Source organism: Microcaecilia unicolor, chromosome 13 (assembly GCF_901765095.1).
Source record: "Microcaecilia unicolor chromosome 13, aMicUni1.1, whole genome shotgun sequence".
Lineage (NCBI taxonomy): Eukaryota > Metazoa > Chordata > Amphibia > Gymnophiona > Siphonopidae > Microcaecilia > Microcaecilia unicolor.
In genome coordinates, this window is record NC_044043.1 from 56,288,160 (window position 1) to 56,306,953 (window position 18,794).

Consider the following 18,794-nt stretch of genomic DNA (forward strand, 5'->3'; position numbering starts at 1 on the left):
CTTGCCTTTTCCAGCTTATTTATACTAATCTCTGCTTTGTAGTTCTCTCCAAGTAGCCTTCACCCGGCACTAACCTTTTCTCGTATTTCAAATTGTATATCCGTGGAGATCTGGATCATCAATCTCATCACTCATCACCCGTCTGCAGCAGCTTTTTCACAAAGTCTTGTGCCTCTTGCGCTGTTTCATAAGTTCTCGTGGTGGAATGATGAGTTACCCGCAATTTCGCCGGGTACATCAAGGCAAATTTCACCTTATGCTGCACCAGCTGGGAGCAAACTGGCGAAAAGCTTCTCCTCTTCGCTGCAACTGCAGCAGAATAATCCTGGAAACACAGAATTTTCAAGTTGTTGTATCTAAGAGCCATACCTCCTTTTATAGCTTGCAGAATCGCTGTTTTTTGGACGAAGTTAAGCAAGCGGCAGATAACAATTCGGGGCCGAGCGTCGCCAGATCTCTGTGGCCCCACCCGATGTGCTCTCTCAATTTGCAACGGACCCAGCTCTGCATTCAATTTCAGTTCGTTGTTCAGCCACTTTTCAAGAAATGCACTGAGGTCTTTGTCGGTGATCTCTTCTGGAAGCCCAACAAAGCGTAACTTGTTACGTCGGGATCTATTCTCTAGATCCTCAAGCTTCTCTGCTTGCTCTTCCACCAACTTTTGGAGTTTCACATATTTTTCTTCCACGGCACCTGTTCGGTCTTCCAGGGCCCCCGTGCGTTGTTGATGCGCTACGAGGTCCTGACTCAGTTGCTCCATATGATGTTGTAGTCCCTCAAGTTTTGAATTTAAGCTTTCTAGCTTTTTGTCTAAGATCGCCTCCATCGTGTTCGTCACTTCTCCCACGATCTCTGCTGCCCAGGCAGACCCGACTGCAGAGGTTGGCGGGCTGGCTGGAGCCGCCATTTTGTCTTCCAGCGCTTTGCTTTTTTCTCTGTCTTTCTTTAACGATTTAGTCGTCATAGCTGTCTGTTATTTCACTTTCAGTCTCCGAATCCTAATGTGGCAGCTTTCCGCTACTGATTAGTCAGGTTCACGTCGCTTTTCAGTGTTTTTTTCGGCGGGAATTGCAAGGAGGTACCTGGAGCTAGTCTAACAGCGACCGCTCCGGTACATAGCGTCACGTGACTCCTCTAAATGTGACATTTTAATTTTTGAAACAGAAACAGCAGATCTGTCCTTACCAATTATGTCAGAATGGTGATGGATAAAATTGCAATAGGTTCATTATACATTAAAAATTCTAAATATGGGAACACTGAGATCCAGTTTCCACCAGGTACCCAGCTGACAGAAGTCTAGTTTATTAAGCTCACTGCAGTTATTACTAAACTTGTTTATGGTTTGAACACAAACATAAAATGTTATATGAGTATGAAAAATAAAAACTAAGTACAACACAGCAGCCTGTCCTGTATATGGTGTGTGTGTGTATGTGTGTGTGCATATTGCAGTTTCCAGCTGTCTTAGTCACTGCATATACTGACAGATAATACAAAATACTACAAAAGCCTGCTAAAATATCTTTTTTTTTTAATATATACATATATAGCATATTAAATCTCAGCATACTTGTTAAAAAAAAAAAAAGTGACAGGAGCCTGTCATAGTACATACACTTCATTTTCACAAACATAGTTCAAAGGCAATCTAGCTCTTATTTTGAACATTTTCTTCTTTTTAATTCACTTAATTTTTATCGTGAAGGCACAATCTATAGAAGAAACTATTAACACTTTGTAAAAACATGTTTCTCTTTAACCTGGGAAAACATCAAGAGAAATCATTTACAAATAAGAGACATCAATCATACCAAGTGTTTGCTCTAGTATTCTGAAATGGGAGGAGAGGCTGGAAACTCAGGAACCTCCCTCACTTAATATCACAGGACAGTTCCAAAGAGATGTGATATGGCATTCATATTAGTTCACAGTCACTTCTATGGCTTCAGCTGGGATTAACCTAAAATGGTTAAACCAACAGCGGCGTTAAGGTAACTTAACTCCTTCAGATCCTATGTTTAGATTTTTTATTATTTCCCATATAAAGATATATTAGTGCTTACCAAGTTTCTGAAAGCTGTTGCAACTTAGGTACTCCTAAATTTTAGGAGCCTCAAGAACCTAGGCGGCAGCTGCTGCGCCCCATAAAATCAAGAATGCACAAAATTGAAGAGAGAGATTCTTTAAATAAAGATGTGTCTTAATTCTATCTTGCCTCATGCTGTCAGGAGAGTTCAGGCACAAGTATTCTGGAACAGTTACTGTTCTCTATATTCTATTGAGCCTATCCCACAACCAAGGATGAGTGTACAGAGCCAATAAAATGGGGAAACTAACATGATGAATGAAGAACAGAGCAACTACTGCTGGTTTAAGAAATACATTCTGATCTCCAATTACTGTGTTCCTAAGGTTTAACCAGTATACAGTTGAAGCTGCTTTTATGAATGTGGGATTTACATGTACTAGTAAGCTGTTTGTCATTAAGTGTGTGGCAAATCAGGACAAAAACTTTTATGTGCAGGGACCTTAAAACATGCCCAAAATTATTCCCAGCATCATACACAACTTGCATATCTTTGACTACTTTGCAAAACATATCATTTTGATAATATGGATCTTCAGATATAACAACACAGGTACTGCAGAATCAACTTATCTTGAGCAGCCGAGTGTAAATCATCATTGATCCAAAATAATTTGGAGGAAAAAAATTAAGCTACTTAGCTTCAAATTTCAAAAACAGATTTTTGGATCAATGACGATTCACACTTGGCTGCTTAAGATAAGTTGATTCTGCAGTACCTGTGTTGCTATATCTGAAGGACCATATTATCAAGGAGGTGGGCAGAATAAATAGGATTTGCCTTCCATATGTGCTAATAAAAAGCCTACCTATGATACATATTCAATTCACACAATCTACAAAAGTCTTAATCACACACATTTACAAGAGAATTTGGATTCAGTCTGCCTGATCTACTCTCAACTCAGCTACTCTAGCAAACCAAGCGAGATTTCAAAATATATTCTCTGGAACAGTAAAAAGGTGTCCTCAAAATTTTAGAAAACATGTTGCTTATAACAAAAGTTGTAACCATTATTGCTGTGAGGGGGAGGTCTGAACAGTACATCCTATAATATTACATAAAACTCCATATACACAAGAAACCTCAAAACCAAATACAAAGATTATAACATATAAAGCTCCATAAAACTGACAGTTACTATAGTGAGAACTTTTTTTGGTAAAAAAACTGAATGCAAAAATGTTTAAAACAGATAATGAAAAAGCCATCGGACTTTTTAAACAATACAACTTTATTGTGCTATCCATCACTTGTGTTCTGAGATACCACAGCAGATGCCTTTGCACAGGAGTCTCTGCAGGAAGTAGTGTCTAGGTCTCTGTCTCTGAGGAGGAAAAGGAATAATTCTGAGGTCTACAACCCACTATGAGAAAAGCCATCCTTTTATCTGTGGTAGCAAAGCTGCTAGAACAATCAGGGCAAGTATAGTCTTTCTCCAGAGGTAATAGCACTAGCTTACAGTTCACGTCACCAGTCTCATTATGTAATGTTATCACCTGCTGGAAATACCCCAAAAATGCTGATCTCATATTTTGATGGTCTTACAGCCAAAACCACCTCAGGTGTGAAAAAAGTATTAACCCACTGTATTTACGACCATCCATTTTAACATTTTCATCATAAATGCTGCTCCTCACAACTCATCTGCTGCCAGTCCAAATGTGATGTGTTTAAGGATCTTGGTTTTGTAATTAGCTGATACACACCTCAGACCCTTCCAACGTACAATGCCTCCCTGCCTCACACCACCACCAGTAAAATTCCATAGCATCCAGTTGCTCTGTGAGGAATCTTACTTTCTTCTGTACACATAGATCATATTCACTATGTATCACAATTGTCTGCTAGTGATATCAATTTACAACACTGAAGTCAAAAGCAAATCCAGCTTCAAGGTAACTCAGGAGAGGCATGTCATACAATAAGGACAGAAGAGGGGGGAAAAAAACCCCGAATTCTGCATGTGCTGCAACAGTCCAATAGATGGAAACTTGAACAAAGTTTGCTCTTCTCTCATTTTCCCTCTTCTGTAAATAGAATGAACTAGCTGCTACGCTCAGTTATGCAATGAAGCATAAAATGTCTCTATGAGGACAGATAACCATGTGCAGTCCCAGCTGCAGTATAATAAAGGAACTTTGGTGTCATATGCCTCTGAAACTATGCCACATTCACCAAAGAACCTGGCCCCCTGCCGCAAGGCTTTATAAATGGCTGGTCTCAGAGAGTTAGTAGGGTCTTTATCTGAATACTGAACTGGTAGAGAGCTCATCCATATGTAGGCTTTATTATTTATATTCCAAGGAGAAGCATGAACCTCTTTCTCCAGTACTAAATGTCCCTTGTCCTCCTCACCCCTCTTCACAGAGAAGCATGTCTATTACCATTCCCAGGTGTGTGACCATAGCTATGGAAAAGTACTGCATCAAGTGTATCGCCAAATTAGATACAAACTGACTATGAGCCTCTGCCAGCTGCATAGACACAAAACACAATGGACCAGGTCAGATACAGATTTTGCTGCCTTTTAATGGATTTAGCACCATTTCTAACCACCTCTACTCTTTGCAAAGTTCTCTACCCAGGAAAAAGAAACAGCTCCAAGCACAAAAGTTCTATTTGTAGGTCTCGTATCAGGGTGGTGGGTAATGCAGCAGCTTATAATTTAGCAAAAAAAATAAAAAAAATGAAACTAGCATCTTTGCCAAGAGCAAATGTGGTACAGAGGATACACTGAAGGTATCTGTGGTTCCAACTGCTCCCTAGCAGCATCAACTCAGAATCCTACATATAAATGAAGCTTGAGCCTTCAAATGCTTTGCTGCCCTAGCTTGTGCAAGCAGCCCAGCCAAATATACATCTGAAGACAGGTGTTCTACTCTGCTCTCAGGGGAAGTTCAAGGTATTCTGGCATAGAGAGAAATTATCAAGAAAACACATACAGATGCCATCTTTAAATTTGCTGTGTATAGAACTCTGGTTCTGATCACCCAAAGCTATCTCTGCGTGGCACTATTCACCCACTGATCTACGCACAGAAGTTAGGATGGCTTAATTCATAAAACTGTCCTCTGTTCAAATGTATAATGTGGATGGATTTTCATAATATTTCAGGATACCTGAGCCCTTGGTGCTATAACTCTTAGAACCAGAAGTCCATACCGTGATTAGGGTGTCCACCCACACACTGCAGTGTCTAATGAACATGTGCTATGCCAACTTTGTCCAAAGGCTAATTTTTTTTTTTTTTGGGGGGGGGGGGGGGGGGGGGGCACTGCTTCTGCCTCCTCCTGCAGAAGAACTGCACATGCAACCATCTTCTTTTCAAGTGGCACGGCACACAAATGAACTGCATACACAACTTCAAAATCTAGGGAACAGTGTAATAATATGAAAGCAGATCCTATATAATAAAACTCACCTCCAACGTTCTAATGCTTGGGACCGTGGCTCCCTCAGCACGGAGGTGGTCTGCTAGGCAGCATCGAACTCAATGACGTCAACAAACACAGCTGAACGCAGGAACTGGCTGCTGGCATGTGCAAAAAAAAAAGAAAAAAAAAGGCACCAGACCCACAGTAACAAAAAAAAAAAAAAAAAACCCCAAAAGGGTGAAGAGAGAGCCTCCGGGCAACTCAGCAGGGGACCTCGACCACACTGCAAGCTGCAGGAAGCTAAATCGCCCTCCAGTCCTGCACTAACCAAAAAAAAAAAAAATTGAACACACAGGCTCCGGGCACCTCAGCAAGAAGCTGAACAGCCCTCTGGACCCGCACTAAGAAAACAAAAACAAAGGTGAAGGAGACACAGCCTCCAGCGCATCAGCAGGGGACGTCGACTATAAGGCAAGCTGCATGAAACCTAGCAGACGGACCAACTTTCCTAACAGCAGGTACACTTATGGGAGAGAAATGGCAGGAAAAAAAAAAGAGCACAATCACAAGATTAAAAAAAGAAAAGAAAAGGAACTGAAAAACCAAAGGAGGGGGGGGGGGGGGGGAACTACCCTGCACCTCAGACAGAAGGAAGGGGTCATACACACACACACACACAACACAGTCTTTCGCTCTTTGTGTGACACACACTCTCAAACACACACACTCTCTGTCTGACACACACATGCTCTCTCTCACAGGCAGGGAGGGGGGGAGGAAAAGAGAGGGGCCTGGAACTTCAAGGGGAGACAGACAAAAACACATGGAGAGGGGGGAGAGAACAGAATGAGAGGGAAAGGGGAGAGGACAAATGTTACACATGGATGGATGGAGGGCATTGCCAAAAGAGCACAATCACAGGATTAAAACAAGGAAAGGTTACTGAAAATACAAACACATGGGGGGGAGGGGACGACCCTGCAACACGGACAGAAGGAAGGCGTCATGCACACACACAAATACACACACACTCTCTCACACACATACACTCAAACTCAGACTCACTGCTTGCCCCTGTGGTCCCAGAACTTCAAACACAAAAGGTGGGGGTAACTGCACATCGGACAGAATGAGGGGGTCATGCACACACGCAGACACATACTCTGGCACACTGTAGCTCTGTGTCACACACACACACACTCTTTTCCACTCTCTGTGTCTCACTGTGACACACACTCAAACACACACACTTTACTAACAACTCTACAGATACAAAAAAAAAAAAAAAAACAAACCATTGCTAGCGCCTGTTTCCTTACAAACAGAAACGGGCCTTTTTTACTAGTAAAATATAAATATAAAAACACAATTACAATTGTGTTTTTATATTTATATTTTATCTGCTTTCATATTATTACACTGCTTTTGTAAGCAGATTCTTTGCCTTTTTTTTTTTTTTTTTTTCAAAATCTAGGGAACAGGACATAAGACAATCTTCACTATTCACTGAGGCACATTTCATGTTATTGTACACCAAGAACAAATACTAGGATCATGATTTAAAGAAGATAACATCTGGCAGGATTTTGAGCAAACAGCCAATTTAACACAGCTGAAAAATTAACCAATATGATCACCTATTTGTATTAAATTTATTATCTCTCCCTCCATAAACAGAGGAAGACCACCACCCAGAAAAATGTATTTTTCACATCATTAGACTTGAGTCAGTCCTCTCTCAATGTTGCATCTGAATGAAGAGGTAGGCTGGGCAGACGATTTCTATACAGATCCCACCAGTGGAAGCAGATGAATCATCTTTTATGCTCATTTCCACACAGTACTATAGCACATCAAAAACTACTGTACCTGCATGCAACTTGTCTGAGAAAAGCATTAACTAAATCCAAATCCCTTTACTCTTTACTTATTTAGAAATTAATCTAAACACTTAAACATTACCATCAAACAAGAAAATACAGAAAAAAAAGAAGTATGCTTAAGCCCTGCAGTGGCCATGAATAGAATGCATTCCCATGGCTGTAAACAAGTGCCAGACTGCCAACCTCCAATACTAAATGGCCAAGTGAGCCAGTTACACATAAGGCAGCATCTGGGATATCTGAAGATGGCTTTGACCAAGTCTGTTTCCACTATTGGCCTAACAAGTTTCTCTTTGGAGTAAACACTCCAGGATATTGCTCTCGCATGTCACAGCCTCCCAGAGATGGAAAGGAAATATACCCTGCAGTTTTTCAAATTGTAACAGACTTGTTTCATTAAGAAAAAGGATAATACAGGTAACTGTTTTCCTTTTAAACTTGTTGGCTGTGACCTCCCCTTGCATTGCACACTACTAAGATCTTCTTCTCCCTCAAACCTTGTGCTATGGATAGCTTCTCAAATGCCCAGACAGCAATGCCCCCACCCACACCCAGTGCTGTGCACAGATCCTCAGGCCCAGGAATCAAGATATCCTTCTTCCAACCCTATTTAAACTTACCACTGCACATGGCTCCTCACAAGCCCAGGTAGCAAGATTCCCTGCAAACCCAGCAGAAATAGGCCAAGAAGAATTAACCCTATACCAAATCACACCACAATTTTGTAAAAACCAGTGATACAGAAAATCATGTTGATGAGGCTCACCATTATCAAAATCAGCTGAGAATGCCCATAGTCCAAAGTTTGATTACTGCATTTTTGTTAAATAAAAAACCCAAACCAAACTTACCCCACCCATCCTCTCTCCCCCCCCAGTGCTATTCTAAAAACTTCTGGAATCAAATTTCAGCATTAAACCTAGTGCTTGACCTTTGACTTCCTCCTGACCTAAGTGCAATTGAGAAAAGGCTGCAGCATCCACATGGCCCTTCTTATAAATTAAGACCATCCAGTGACTGGAACCAAATGGTCAGAAAACAAGAATGAGCTCTGCAGATAAGAAAGGTCCTATCCATAGCCATCAACTTCAGGACTGCAGCTTTCAGGGCTGCCAGCTCTTCCTTTGGAAGCATTTTCCAGCTTCAGTATCTCTCCCGCACAGCAGCTCTGCCTCATTGTTTGCTGGTGTACAGGGTCTCCTCTTCTGTGTCTGTTTCATCCTGGAATTCAGGGTTCAGGAGGGATTTCTTTGAGCCAGTGGACATCATGCGGATTTCATCCTCATAATCATCATGATGTTGCCGCAGACGGTGGAAACCATCTTTGTGCCTGTTGGACTTGATGGAGCAGACACACCACATAATACAGGCTGTCAGGACCAGGGCAGACATAGTTGCACCTGAAATAAGAAAGGCAAGGTGGTCTGAAAACTAGTTATCACCGGTATGCTTCAGTCCATTTAAAGCTGAACAGTGAATTTAAAAAATGGGCATCATCAAGCAGGTGGTACCCATTCCACCATAACCCAGTGAAATCTGTGTGCTCTAGGAAGTGAAGAAATAAAGGTTAATGAACAAAAAAAATAGGTGATGCCTTTTAACTGGACTAACAATTCAATTTTCAACAGCTTCTGGGAGCTGTCGCCTTTTATTTTTTTGTTTTTATTTATTAATCTTTAGCTCTGTGTATCCAAGCAACCATACTACTCTACCCTGGGAAGTGCAGCACTCATGAAAACTAGGGTCAGAAAGTGGCATCAGCCTATATCATGGCAGAAGGTATTACTGCTCTCCTTCACAGCAGGGCAGTGAATGGAGCCCTGAACCCCCATCACATAAGGGGGTGAGAAAGAAATGGGCCCTGTGGCACATAAGCATATGCTAAACACCATTAAATAAATGCCCCCTAAATCTATGTCTGCACTTACAATTCTGTCAAGGCAAAGCAAAGGCTTTGTAGCTGCGGTAACTAATTCTTCCCTCTCCCCATACCTCCCCTCTAAGAATACTTTCAATTTTATATAAACATGTGTCTTTACCTGCAACAGCTACAACTAGTTCTCTGGATAGACCAAATATCCTGTTATCCAAATCAAACACTACAGCGACAGAGGCCGCAGCATCATGCCGAACAAACACCTGAAAAAGCAACAGACAGCACTTACAGTTGCTGACCAGTCTCAGAGCAGGAAGACAGAAAAGGATCCCCCCACTTGTACTTCACTCCCTGAAATACTAGTTTCTCAGGTCACAATGCAGTTGTCAACAGCAAAAGAAATGGTTATATAGCAACAAACACTGTAACAAAAACAGAATCGTGAAAAAAATCCACAATTTCCTTGTTTTGTACACTACAACAATGAGCAAATCTCTCCCTCGACTGCATTTTCTGTGTCTCTCACCTGAGTGTGCTGCTTCTGATACCCTTCTGCAATGACATCGATGTAATGGACGCCAGGAGCAAGCAGTACATGGAAGTAGCCACCCTCCTTTGTGTGGACTTTTGTGCCTTTGCCCAGGACAATGACTGCATTGGATACAGCTTTCCCATTTTTATCCTTCACAATCCCACGCACACCTTTGTGTACCTAAAACCATCAAAAACATCTCCAAGTTACCAGTACATCTTGAAGATGAATGATGATCATATACTGAAAATTTGAGATTGCATTCAAAGCAGTTTGAGGTGGCAAGAACATCTGTGATATTTCCATATAATATACTACTAATGCAGTTTGATTATACACACACCCAGTGGTTAAGTCTGATGGATAGCATTCCTCAACCATGATGTGCATCTGAAATATAGGTTCAGTCAGATATCCAAGAGCTTTCTTGGTACCCTTCCTCTCGACAGCCACTTTTTGTGCATGCAAATGAAGCATCTGTTATACGTGTAAACAGATAATCAAGTAGAAAGTACACAGCTCTATAAGTGGTGATATTATAATGTGCAATCAATTGCTTACTATCCAGGGGCACCTCCAGCATCTTTGTCTGCTTCTCTGGATGGAAAACTCACATACAGCATGCTGAGTAACAGAAGTACAATTCACCAATGTCTCACCTCCACAAGCATACTGAGAAGAGCCTTTTTGTTCTCTGCCCAGAGAGAAGCAAGTTGTCCTACACCAGGAAAGTAACAACAGCTTGTGTACACCGTGATCTCTGGACAATGACCAAAGGTAGTGCTGTAATCCTGGAGAGTACAGATATTAAGAGGCAAGTTACAGAACAGTCAGACATCTATTCAGTTACAGCTGTGCTATTATCTATATTCTACTCTGCCTATCTCATGTTTGGCTATAGGATGGGCCACTGTTCTCAGGTAATGCCACGATATATTGATGTACTGATTGGTATGGTCCAAATTCTCATAATCAACAATATGGCTCTCAAATTAAAAACCTGAGGAAAATCACTGACTCCTGAAGTTTCATCATCTTCACTTTTACCTATCCCTTGCTATTTTAACACTAGATCGGTTTGTAATAAGGTGGCATTAAGAGATTTTATAAATGATACAGATTTGGGACTAGTAATCATGGCTGAAACTTGGCTGGTGGAACATTCAATATCTACTGTTAGGAATTTATGTCCTTCTGGTTATTCAATAATTAATCTATTTCGAGACACAAGAAAGGGTGGAGGTTTAGCTATTATTTTTAAAGCCTTTTTATCTTTAACTAAACTTCAGTTCAAACTCATATGAAGCCAGGCTTAGAAACGTTACTTTGCCAATTATCAATGCTTAATTATTCCAAGTACTATAGGTTTGATGCTTATATACAGACCTCCATCTTGGCCCTCTATTGCATCTAATCTATATGAGCTGATTTTAGATGCAAGTACTAAATTCTCAGAGTTGATAATTTTAAGGTTATTTTAATTTACACTTGGATATTTGTACAGATACCAGATCTGATATTTGTACAGATACTTCTGTTAGAGATGTTATCTCTTTTACAGGATTTACAGTCTGTATTACCTGAAATTACTACAACTCATTAAAAGGGACATATGTTAGATTATTTGCACAGATTAAATCTATTGTCATTTTCTAAATGGGAACCTGTCATCTGGTCAGACCATCATATTTGTAAGTTCACTTTAAATTACAATTTACTGAAATTTTCACAATTTATTTCTGGTAAAAACTTGCAAAATTAGAGGTAAAACTGGTAAAATGCTTTTTTGGTCTTCAATTATTCCACTATTAACTGATTCTTAATTCAATCCAGAAACAATGCTTTCAGCATGGAAAGCTGTGACTACATCTGTTTTAAACCCCATTGCTCCAGTAAAGGATGTAAAGATTACCAGAAAATCTAAATCTCCATGGTTTACTGAGGAATTATTGATCACGAAAAGACAATGCCGATGCTTGGAACGAAAATAGAGAAAGAATAAAAATGAGAACACTAGGATTGAATGGAGAATGAAACTAAAATACTATAACTCTAGAATAAATGAGGCCAAAAAGAATACTATTCATCTCTTGTGGGTTCTGAAAAACCTAACTTAAGGAAACTATTAATTTGGTAAATTCTAATTTGATACCTTTAATATCTACAACAATTTCTCAACCAACAGATGAAGAATTAGCTAATTATTCTGCATCGAAACAAACTATTACTAATTACTATTACTATTACTCTTATTGTGGCTTGCTAAAACCCCATTTTAATTTAAATGTTATTCCAGCAGATGCAAGCTGGTCTTCTTTTGACCTAATCTCAGGTTCAGAATTAGTTTCATTTATTAATAGATTATCTCAATCAAACTGCCCAATAGACAATTTTCCTTCTTATCTATAAAAGGATCTTCCTAAGGAAATCTTGGATTGGATAGCCTCATTTGTAAATGCTTCATTAAAAACTGGTTGGTTTTCTGAAGCAATGGGAAAAATTCTATTAACAGAGATTTATCACTGACCTCTAGCTATCGACCGACTGCAAGTATTACTTTTCTAACTAAATTAATAGAATTTCTGGTCAGCTTTCAATCAACAAATTTTACTGAACGGTTTAATCTTTTACATAACTCTCGGCATGGATTTAGAACTTTTCATTCCCTCTGAAGGGACACCACCTTGTAGTGGTGGAGGGGCTTCTGTGTTTCAATGACTCAGAGGGCTATGCTGAAGGGTTACCCATATCAGACAGGCCTCTGAGGAGAAACCAGACAAAGGGTGTCCCAAACTGGGAGAGTGGTAAGATGGCGACCTGAAGTTCGTATGCCCAACGGCCCAGCTGCCCTCTGAAGTTTTGTCTTCTTTACGTAAATTTCCTCTCTGCAATTGAAGTTACCTTAACTGAGAGGAAGGGGACAACCGACGGTCAGCCGCCGATGGCCAGCGTTTTGTCCCATGAGCAGCAAGTGTGGGACCGCTGTGCGACGAACTGCCCACAGATGAAAGGGTTAGCGAGTCCTTTGATTAGCGCCGGCGAAGGAGCGTCAACATTCTTGGACCTGGAAAAAACAACTCCATCGCTCCCGAATTATTCAACCACCATGTCCAAAGGAATGGAGGAGTGAGTTAGAGGCATATGCTGAAACGGAGGACGTTTACAGCAGAACCCGAATCGGCGGAACCACTCCTAAACACCTAAGAGAAATCAACTTGGAGTTTTTTTTTGCTCCCGTGGAGGTTACACTGAATACCATCTGGAAGGCGCTTCAGGACCTAATGGTGGCAGTAAATAATTTTGTTTCAGATATAATTTTATTAGAGAGTTACATGGACAATTTAACTGAACCCTCTGAGAGTGAAAAATTGATATAACAAATGATTCTACACGAGCAAGAAGTGGTTATGATCTTGAAAATGACAATAGACCAGAAACTTTGAATAATAAAATGATTATTATAGATGATTAATATCGAGATTATTGTTTTTCCCAGAGTTCCGGGTATGACTCCTAAAGTTTTCCTCAGAAATATTTCCTCAATTATTACTTTAAAAAGAGTGAAGCCTGTGAAAACTGGGATTACTTTAATCAGTGGGATCTGAATTAGAGACTTAAGTATATGTATTGTTAAATAACTTCTGTTTTTTAAAAGAGATAGAATGAAATCAGATCTATTATTTCTAACTAATATTGGACAATAAGGAGAAATTAGACCTTACCTGCTAATTTGCTTTCCTTTAATCCCTCCGGACCGGCCCAGGATTGGACTGATGGGTTGTGCTCGCCTTCCAGCAGGTTGGAGACTGAGAAAAAAACTCTGACTCTAGCGAGCCAATAGGAGCCCTGGTCACGTGACCCTAGCCTCAGTATTTGAATAACAAAGCAGAAAGAAGAAGAATACATTCTGTGCCTCAAGGAATTCCAGCAACCAGGGAGCACTATTGCAAACGTGCTCTAATAAAGGCTCACCGACAACTCTCACCAGAGCAGCGGTATGGCCTCACTGTAATGGCTCACCACGTACTCTTACCAGAGCAGCGGTATGGCCTCACTGTAATGGCTCACCACGTACCCTTATCAGAGCAGCGGTATGGCCTCATTGTAATGGCTCACCACGTACCCTTACCAGGGCAGCGGTATGGCCTTATCTTAATGGCTCACCGACTACCCTCACCAGAGCAGCGGTATGGCCTCACTGTAATGGCTCACCACGTACCCTTACCAGGGCAGCGGTATGGCCTTATCTTAATGGCTCACCGACTACCCTCACCAGAGCAGCGGTATGGCCTCACTGTAATGGCTCACCACGTACCCTTACCAGTGCAGCGGTATGGCCTCACTGTAATGGCTCACCACAAACCCTTACCAGGGCAGCGGTATGGCCTTATCTTAATGGCTCACCGACTACCCTCACCAGAACAGCGGTATGGCCTCACTGTAATGGCTCACCACGTACCCTTACCAGAGCAGCGGTATGGCCATAACAGAAGATCAATGATTCTTTTTTTTTTTTTTTTTTATATTTGTCTAAGTAACTAGCAAAAAACAGCTCTGCAAACAAATAAATAGACCATGCAAACCCAGACAGAAAACTGAAACAGGGAGGGGCCTGGGCCGGTCCGGAGGGATTAAAGGAAAGCAAATTAACAGGTAAGGTCTAATTTCTCCTTCCTTAGCATCCCTCCGGACCGGCCCAGGATTGGACTGATGGGACGTAACAAAGCAGTAGTCCTACGGGTGGGACCCCAGCAAGGCCGCAGTGAGTACCCGTGATGCAAAGACCGTCTCCTGCCAACAATGAACATCAATTCTGTAATGTATAGGAAAAGAATGGAGAGAGGACCAAGTCGCCGCCTTACAAATCTCTGCAGGAGGCATCAAGGAATACTCCGTGGATGACGCTGCCTGCGCTGTAGTGGAATGAGCATTACTAGCCTCCGGGACTGCCTTGCCTGCCGAGAGGTAGGCTGAAGGTACCATCTCTTTAAACCTCCCTAGATAACGTAGGCTTAGAAACCGAAAAAAACTCTTATGGTGACCAGCCACAAGCAAAAGACAATCCGAGCGGCGAAAAACCTTAGTGACTGCGAGATATCGTTTAAGCACTCTCTTACCATGCAAAGCACACAATGTCTACTGCTTGTGTGTACTACTACTACTACTAAACATTTCTAGAGCGCTACTAGGGTTACGCAGTGCTGTACCGATTAAGAAAAAAGGACAGTCCCTGCTCCAAGGAGCTTACAATCTAATGGGCGAAATGTGGAGTAGGGTCAGTCCAGATTTCCTGAGACCAATCCCAGAACAGGAAGAAAACCGACTGTGACAGATGAAACAGAGAGAGAGAGAGAGAAGGACCACTCGCTCTTTAGAAAACTGTAGAAATGGAGACCTGCAGAAAAAACTTGCAAGTCCGAAACTCTCCTCGCGGACGCAATAGACACAAAAAAAAAAAAAACACTGCCTTTAGGGTTAAGTCCTTCAAAAAAAACAAGTTTGCCATGGTGCAAACGGAGGCCCCGAGAGAGCCGAAAACACCAGATTAAGGTCCCAACATGGAAAGATCAATCTGACCGGTGGCCGAAGGCTAACTCCTTTTAAGAAATGGGAAATGGGCGACTTCGGGAAGACTACCACCGACTTACCCCAAATCCGACCTATGAAACCGGACAGAGCTGCCGCCTGCATGTTAAGTGAAGAAAGAGACAGTCGTTCCTCAAATCCTCGCTGCAGAAAAACATCTGAGCCATGGAAACTCGAAAAGGAGCAATCCCAGCATCTGCACAGCAAGTCTCAAAAATTCTCCAGGTGCGAAAATAGTTGAGAGAGGTGGAGCGACGACGAGACCGAAGCACGGTGGAAATAAAAAAGAAAAACCCCTATGATCTAAATGGGCTCGTTCAATAAACAAGTCGTAAGACCAAATCGAGCCGGGGAAAGCCAGCCCTTGAATCAGCAAGGACTTGTATAGCGGAAGTCGAAGAGAAGACATCACCTTCAGCCGCTGCAGATTCACGTATCAAGAGCGTGAAGGCCAATCTGGGAACACCAGAATTACTGGCTTCCCATGTTCCTCTATCTTTTGAAGGAAACGACCTAATAGAGGCTACGGAGGAAGCGCGTAAAGAAATTCGGAGGAACTTTGAGTTGAGTCTGTAAGCAAACAGATGGAAAACTGGAGTGCCCCAATGACGTACTAGCAACTAAAAACACCTCGATTGCTGAGAGTGCATTCGCCTGGATCGAGCGTGCGACGACTGGGAAAGTCCGCTTGAATATTGGTCAACTCCTGCTACATGCAAGGCTGATATGGCAGTGAGATGAGCTTCTGCCCATACCAGGAAACACTCCGCCTCTTACCGGCACCCTGTCACCCTCTGCCGATTGATATAGGCTACTGCTGAGGCGCTGTCAAGAACTACCAGCCTTATAACCGGCAGAAAGGCAAAAGAGCAGGATACTACGCCAGTAAAGAAGATGCACTTGAAGAAAGAAAGAGGACATGGATATAGTCAATCTGCAGTTGCCTGGCAGATCATGCAAAATGGAGGAAAGAATACTTGTCCCTTCCCAAAACCAAATTGATATTGTCTTGTAACAAGGTCCTATCCATTGTGAAATTAGTAGTCTAATCTTCCCCTAGTGCTCTTCCCAGGCCACCAAGCCACTGGGTGCCATTCACTGATAAATCGTCAGTCCAACCAGAGATATGCTGGAGCTCAATATAGTGAACCCCCTTCCCCCTGGGTACCTCTTACAATTATCCCACGTAATAGAGAAATAATGAGTTGCTATTTGTTTACAAGATTTCAAATATGAAATTTTTTTTTTTTTTTAGAGCTGAGATTTAACAAGCTAAGCTTTAACCTGCACATCTGTGTGGAAAACCGGCTTCAAAATTGGTTAAATGTGAGGGTTCCATAAGGGACGGGCACACTCCTCTTACTGATCTCATAGCACTTACATCCCATTAACCGTCTTGTGCTGTATGATGATCCACAATGCTTACACTTAATATAGTAGAAGTAACATTTTTTTTTTTTTTAATGCCTCAAATTGTGTGGAGGCATAGGGCATTTTAAATAGAACACTTATAAGTGCTACAGGTTTACTAGTCTTGTGGATCATTCTTGCCTGGAAATAAGTAGGCTAAAGTACAATGCAGCTGACTAGAAAGTCTCGAACCAGAGTACATTTTTTTTTTTTTTTTTACTCGGGCAGCATGCACAGTTGAATAGATGTGCAAAATTGTACCAGAAGACTGCGTTTAATTTTCATAGATTTAGAAGGTGGTAGCATAGACTACAATAAGTTGTAGTTATACTGCTCAACAAAATCCCTCTGAGTATTTCAATCTGAAAACTAGTACAGAACTTCCCTCAACTGCCTATACCAGAACCAAGGATACTTTTGCTGTTTGAATAAACAGAATTATGAGCATCTTGACATTCTGAGAAGGAGAGGGGAACAAAAGATGGCTTCAGCTTGAAGTAAAGTTGGAAATGTGCCAACAAATGAAGCATTGTGCACAGCCAGTGAATTGCCCAAAAACTATGCTCAATTGGTTTGCACCGAGCGGTTTATGAAAAAACAGTTTCTGTATTTTCTTTGTATTTAAAGATCTATGAACATGTAAAAATAGTAGACTAGTATTACCGTTAAGACGTTGTAAATAGCTGTTGAAAGTAGCAGTGCTACTCTCCCTACTGTTCCTAAAGCTTTCCTGTGGGAATGTCCAGTAAAATAATAAACTGGGGAAGGAGGAGGAGAAGGGAAATGTGAGCTTTTGTTAAGATGCATTGAAAAGAAAAACAATAAACTGCATTATTCTAAAATGACTCTCTTTACTACTTCGGAGGACATGGACCTGTGAAGTTCCAACAGAAAAAAAATGCTTGTAACAGCTGCGTCCCAGTGTACAAAGGAAACATACAGCATGATAGGCTTAAAGAGCCATGACAATTTACACAGGGCTTTCCTGCCAAAAGAAAGCATTTCTTGTATAAAAACCGCTGCATGTAAAGCCATGCAAAGTATATGGCTTGATGGAAAAGTAATATTTTGTATAACAATTCTTTAAGCAAGCACAAAAATGCTTTAACCTATGCCCTGAGAATAGGTGAACAAACATGTTTGGAGCTACTATGGCGCTTAAGTTGAATCTGCAGAGGAAAGACCATCCCAGCAATCTTCTGCAAGCTCTTCCTGCTGTAATAAATAGGACCTCTCCTGATCGCCATAAAAATCTCCAGACAAATCACCTTCCCTAAATCTTTTTGGAGGTGGAAGAGCAGGCTTGACAGAATTCTCTGCCCCAGCTGTTGCATCAAAAAGGCCTGGTACATCTGGAGCACAAACTCAGGAGGAAAATCCCCTGCCTGAGTAGGCCCAGATTGCACCAGAGCTCCCAAAATACCAGAATCCGGATTGGAGATATTGATGTCCAAAGTCTGTGCACGCAATGGCGAAGATGGAGCAAGATTCAAAATGGCCGCTGTTCGTGCCAAAATCGCGGGAGCGGCCTCTGGCGGCGCGCCTGACCCCTCAGAACTTACTGACACCGGCATCGACGGCGATAAACTTTGAACCGACAACGAAACTGCCGACAACGAAAGCAAAGAAGGGCTCGACGCACCCGCCAGAGCGGTACAGTACTTACAGGAGCCGGAAGAGAAAACCCCCTGACACTGGCGGACAGCACAGTTTCAGCATTTCTGACATGGCGGCGGCGCGCGTACCACGACGGTGAAGGAACGGGAGCCGAAGACTGAATCCCCGAAGCAGAAGGAACCGTAGAGCCCGACGCTCCAATCGCCGCCGTACAAAATTTGCAAGCGCCAGAGGAGCCAACCCCCCGACGCTGACATACAGCGCACCGCTTAAGCTTTGCCGACATCGCGGGAACGCGCGTGCACACGACGAGCTGGTTGGCGCCTAAATTCTTTTAAAGCAAAAGACGCTCCGAATACAAAAATAGCGCTTAGCAAACTACACACCCGCGAAACTCAACCATAGGAGAACCAGAAAAGTTCT

The 18,794-nt window shown here is 41.9% G+C and overlaps 1 protein-coding gene across 1 annotated transcript in view; it reads right to left on the bottom strand.

The window, feature by feature from the left end:
* Positions 1–6,881: 6,881 nt before the first annotated feature.
* Positions 6,882–18,794, bottom strand: part of CPD (carboxypeptidase D) — a 47,614-nt gene continuing 35,701 nt past the window's right edge. The window contains 4 exon segments of the mRNA XM_030185694.1: positions 6,882–8,750; positions 9,390–9,489; positions 9,753–9,938; positions 10,418–10,549. Of these exon segments, the coding sequence (XP_030041554.1) occupies positions 8,524–8,750; positions 9,390–9,489; positions 9,753–9,938; positions 10,418–10,549 (645 nt within the window). The 3' untranslated portion in view covers positions 6,882–8,523.